The sequence below is a fragment of the Eimeria mitis genome, genomic scaffold (assembly GCF_000499745.2).
Source record: "Eimeria mitis Houghton genomic scaffold, Emh_scaff385, whole genome shotgun sequence".
NCBI classification, from domain to species: Eukaryota; Apicomplexa; class Conoidasida; order Eucoccidiorida; family Eimeriidae; genus Eimeria; species Eimeria mitis.
In genome coordinates this window covers 6,007-10,915 of record NW_013572184.1, presented here as the reverse complement: position 1 = coordinate 10,915, position 4,909 = coordinate 6,007, and the positions used below count along the sequence as shown (strand labels likewise).

General features: G+C 64.7%; 2 protein-coding genes across 2 annotated transcripts in view; one reads left to right on the top strand and one right to left on the bottom strand.

The window, feature by feature from the left end:
* The window catches only part of EMH_0010430 (uncharacterized protein), a gene marked incomplete at both ends in the record, with an annotated part of 1,623 nt that extends 549 nt beyond the window's left edge, over nucleotides 1-1,074 (bottom strand). The window contains one exon of the mRNA XM_013498949.1: nucleotides 3-1,074. Coding sequence (XP_013354403.1) covers nucleotides 3-1,074 — 1,072 coding nt within the window. The remainder of the gene's footprint in view (nucleotides 1-2) is intronic.
* Nucleotides 1,075-2,085: 1,011 nt separating this feature from the next.
* The window catches only part of EMH_0010420 (uncharacterized protein), a gene marked incomplete at both ends in the record, with an annotated part of 2,924 nt that continues 100 nt past the window's right edge, over nucleotides 2,086-4,909 (top strand). The window contains 2 exons of the mRNA XM_013498948.1: nucleotides 2,086-3,843; nucleotides 4,109-4,757. Of these exons, the coding sequence (XP_013354402.1) occupies nucleotides 2,086-3,843; nucleotides 4,109-4,757 (2,407 nt within the window). The remainder of the gene's footprint in view (nucleotides 3,844-4,108; nucleotides 4,758-4,909) is intronic.

Here is a 4,909-nt window from a genome sequence, read left to right as displayed (position 1 = left end):
TCCTGTTGTTGGTGTTGCTGCGGCTCCTGTGTCCGATGCTGTTGATGCTGTTGCTGTTGCTGGAGCAGATGCAGCAGCAGCAGCAGCAGCAGCAGCAGCAGAGACAGCAGTTTCCTTCTGTCCCTCTGCTGCTGCATTGCCTCTGCGGGGGCCCCTTGGGGGGCCCCTCTGCTTCCCCTTTCTTTCCTTTTCTTTGTCTTTCGGGGGCCCCTCTCTCTCTATAGGGGGCCCCTCTTTCTCTTCAGGGGGCCCCCCGCTCTCTATAGGGGGCCCCTCAGGGGGCCCCCCGCTCTCTATAGGGGGCCCCTCAGGGGGCCCCCCGCTCTCTATAGGGGGCCCCTCACTGTCTGATGAGGAGCAGCAAACAATGATGGGGGCCCCCAGAGGGTCCGGGGGCCCCCTGGGATCGGATCCCCTGGCTGCTTCTACCTGCTTCTGCAGCTTCTTGCTACGGGGGCCCCCTTGGGGGCCCCCTTGGGGGCCCCCTGGGGGCCCCCTCTTCTTCTCTCTGGTTTCTATGAGAGATTCAGGGGCCCCCGTCGCTGCCTCTGCAGCACCCGCGGGGACAGGGGGCCCCTCTTTATCTGTTGCAGCAGCAGAAGCCGTAGGGGGGCCCCCCTCTCTCGTCTGCTGTTGCCTTCCCTTTGATTTCCCTTTGGGGGCCCCTTGGGGGCCCCCCGGGGGGGCCCCCAAGGGGGCCCCTTCCTCTTCTGGGGGCCCCCCCTTTCCCACCCGCATTCTCCTCTTTGGGTTCATCTCCTCCTCCGAGCTGTCTGAGCTCCTCGTCAAGTCTATCATATCAGTTGTTTGGGGGCCCCCCGGGGCCCCCTTGCCCTTGGGGGCCCCCCCCTGAGGGGCCCCCTTCCCTCTCGGGGGCCCCTCAGCAGGGGCCCCCCCAGGGGCCCCTGAAACCCCGCTAGGGGCCCCATACCTGTTGTGTTGGGGGCCCCCTGTCTCCTCCTCCATTCGTTCTTTCTTCAGTCGCTCTATAAGGAAGCCTGGGCGACCCCAATCGTCCTGGGGGCCCCCGGGGGCCCCCGGGGGGCCCCTCTTGTGTTTTTCTGGGTTCGGCATCCTGCGGTGTTAGGGGGCCCCATATGCAGACCCTGAGGAAAGGGGGGCCCCCGTAGCCTGTGAGGAGGCCCAGGGGCCCCCAATGTCATCAAGACAGCTACAAAGAGGGTACTGGTGGTGGTTAGGGGTGGGGTGGGGGGCCCCCCGTTCTCTTTGCTGCACTCATTGAGACGAATAAGTAAACTATTTTATTATAATAAAAATAAAAAACAAAAATTTCAATAAACAGGGGCCCCATCTCTCTGTGTGAAGCAGGGGGGGCCCCTGCGCTTTCCGGGGCCCCAGCTGCTGCTGCTGCTGCTGCCGCTGCTGCTGCTGCTGCTGCTGCTGCTGCTGCTGCTGCTGGTTAGATGACTCTGCTGCTGAAGGTGTTGCTGCTGGGGCCCCCGCATCTCTCTCTGTTTTTTTTTTTTATTCGTCGGCAATAAACTAAACAGAGAGGCACAGATTCATGCTGGGGGCCCCAGGGCTTGGGGGCCCCCGAACAGCCAGCTCAAGGCCAGCAGCAGCTGCAGCAGCAGCAGCAGCAGCAACAGCAGCAGCAGCAGCAGCAACAGCAGCAGCAGCAGCAGCAACACCAGCAGCACATATATGCACAGGGGCCCCTCATCTAACTCCCCCTTTACTCATCTTAACTCCCAAGAGGCCTTTTGGGGCCCCCGGGGGCCCCCATCCTGGCACGAGGAGGCAGCAGCAGCAGCAGCAGCAGCAGCAGCAGCAGCAACTGCAGCAGCGGGAGCAAAGGCCCCCACATACCCCGCTCGGTTTCTGCTGCAGCAGCAGGGGCCCCTGGCCTACACTTGTAACGCTAGCAGCAGCAGTCGCTAGCCATCTCTAGCAGCAGCAGCAGCAGCAGCAGCAGCAGCAGCAGCAGCAGGAACAGCAGCAACAGCAGCAACAGCAGCAACAGCAGCAACAGCAGTATTAGGTGTTTCATATAAACTAGTAGCATTTGTTTTATTATTTTATTTATTATTTATATGCATTTTCTTTCTTTTTTTATATACAAACATGGGGCGGCCCTGGGGTGTATACGCAGCTTACATCCCCAGCCTCTCTCTTGTCTTAGCCCGGGAGCTGCTGCTGCTGCTGCATGCATGCGCTCTGCTGCTGGTGGTGCAGCAGCCGCCCCCTTATATGTTGGGGGGCCCCCCGGGGCCCCCAGTCGCTGCACCCCATATGTACCCTCCGCCCCTGCTGCCGCAGCAGCAGCACCTGCTGCTGCCGCAGCAGCAAGAACAGCAGCAGCAGCAGCAGCAGCAGCAGCGCACTCCAATGCCTCCTTTTCATGGTGATAGAAACCATGCTGCAGCAGGGAATATACCCCCTACACCACATGCTGCTGCTGCTGCTGCTCCTGCTGCTGCTGCTGCTGCTGCTGCTGCTGCAGGGCCAGGAGAGCTGCTGCATCCGCATGAGTATGCTGGACCTAGGGGGCCCCCTCACCCACCAAAAAGGGGAACTGAAAAACCATGGGGCCCCTCAGGGCCCCCGGGGCCCCCTCTCCAGGGGCCCCCTCCCCAGGGGCCCCCTCCACGGGGGCCCCCTCCCCAGGGGCCCCCTCCACGGGGGCCCCCTCCCCAGGGACCCCCTACCCAGGGGCCCCCTCCACTGGGGCCCCCTCCACGGGGGGCCCCTCCACGGGGGCCCCCTCCCCAAGCGCCCCCTCCCCAGGGGCCCCCTCCCCAGGGGCCTCTTTCCCAGGGGCCCCCTCCACGGGGGCCCCCCCCACGGGGGCCCCCCCCACGGGGGGCCCCTCCCCAGGGGCCCCCTCCCCAGGGGCCCCCTCATCAGGGGCCCCTTCCCCAGGGGCCCCCATATACCGGGGGGGCCCCCTACGTGACTACTGCCAGTTTGCTGCTGCTGTGGGGGGGCTGGGGCGTTGCTGCGCTGCTGCTGCTGTCTCCTTTGGGTTCTGTACCCTTTTTGCGTCAGTGCAGCGCGGAGGGGCACAACCGGGCGGGTGTATCTGGGGGGCCCCCCGAGGGGCCCCCTGAGGGGCCCCCCTGCGGTACCTCTCGGGGGGCCCCCGGCCACGTTGCGGGGGCCCCCATGCGGGGGCCCCCAGACCGCAGGAGCAGCCAACAGGGTACAGCTGTGGGGGCCCCCCACCCCCGCGGAGACACCGCATGGGGCCTCCCCCGCAAGCATGGGGTGTATGTACCCTCCTTCATGACGGAGGTGCTGCCGCACTGTCTCTTTGCTTTGTTGGGGGCCCCCCTTGTTCTGCTGTTGGCTTGGGGGGAGTTTGGGGCCCTCTCAGCCTTTGCTTCTTTGTGGGGGCCCCCCTCTTCTGGGGGCCCCTCAGTGGGGCCCCCAGTAGGGGGGGGCCCCCCGGGGGGCCCCCCGGGGGCCCCCCTTACCCCCGGGCCTGCTGCTATGGAGAGCCTGATGCAGTACCCCTTTTGGCAGTTGTCTCTGTTTGTTGCTGCAGCTTCACTTCTGCTGTTTTCTATCTGTACTGTGTACCCTATTGCTTCTTTTTGTCTTTGGGGGGCCCTTGCGGGGGCCCTTGGGGCCCTCTGGGGCCCCGCGCTCCTAGGGGGGGGCCCCTCGGGGGGGGCCCCCCAGGGGGCCCCCCAAGGGGGCCCCCAGGGGGGCCCCCAGGGGGGCCCCCTTGGGGGCCCCCACGGGGCAGGGTTTTATGAACGCAGCAGCGTGGATATGCTGCCAGAGGGGCTGCTGCCTGCTGCTGCTGCTGTTTCTCTTGCTGCTGCTGTCTGCTGCTTGAGGAGAGCTAATACCCTGAAGGAGGCCCTCACAATACCCGTGAGTGGGGGGCCCCCCTGTCATGCATGCAGTACCCTCGGGGGGCCCCTTGTCATGCATGCAGTACCCTTGGGGGCCCCCCCCCCACACACACACACACACATGCACTGGGGGGCCCCCTCTTCTCCGCCGTTCATGCTGGTCTTTGGGGGGCCCCTATGCTACATACATATTCATACACCAAGCAGCAACAGCAGCGCAGTAGTACCCTAGGGGGCCCCTTGTCTTTACTTTTTTTTTGTGTGTGGGGTTTGTCTTGCTGCAGGAGCTGCTGCTGCAGGGCCTCCGCGTGAGTTGCTGCTTCGTTGTGTCTTTGATGCTTCTTAGCTGCAGCGCGGCTCACCGGGGTCACCAGGAGCTGTCAGTGGGGGCCCCCGCAGGGGCCCCCCTAGGGGCCCCCCCCGGGGGGCCCCCCCACATGGGGGGGCCCCCTAGGGGGCCCCCCCACATGGGGGGGCCCCCTGTACCCTCGAGCCCGGTGATGGGTCTACTGTCTCCTTCAAATGAAGTGTGGGCCTGCCGCGTGATTGTGGGGGCCTCCGTGCTGTCTCTGGCTGTCTCCTTTTGTCTCTTTTGCTGCTCTGCGCGGTGGGGGCCCCCTGAGGTAAGAACAGATATAAGTTTTTGTCGGTCGGTGGTTAGACACAACAACCCAGCTGTTGCTGCTGGGGAGTTTGGGGGGCCCCATCAGCTGCAGCAGCTGCAGCAGCAGCAGCAGCAGCAGCAGCAGCAGCAACGGCAGCAGCAAAGGGCGGTGCAGCTGGTTTCGCTTAGTTCTGCTATGGGATTCAACAACAGCAGTAGCTGCAGCACCAACTGCAGCACCAACTGCAGCAGCAGCAGCAGCAGCAGCAGCAGCAGCAGCAGTTTAGACACACCATACGGGGGGCCCCCATACATAGGGGCCCTCCCTGGTGAGGGCCTCCAGGGTACTGGGGGCCCCCGTGGGGGGGCCCCCAGGGGGGGCCCCCTCAACAGGATAAGAGCTGCGTTTGCGAGGGGGGCCTCGCTGCTGCTGCCAAGGCGCAGCAGCCGTGAGGCTGCATCGTTTCAAATACAGTAGGGG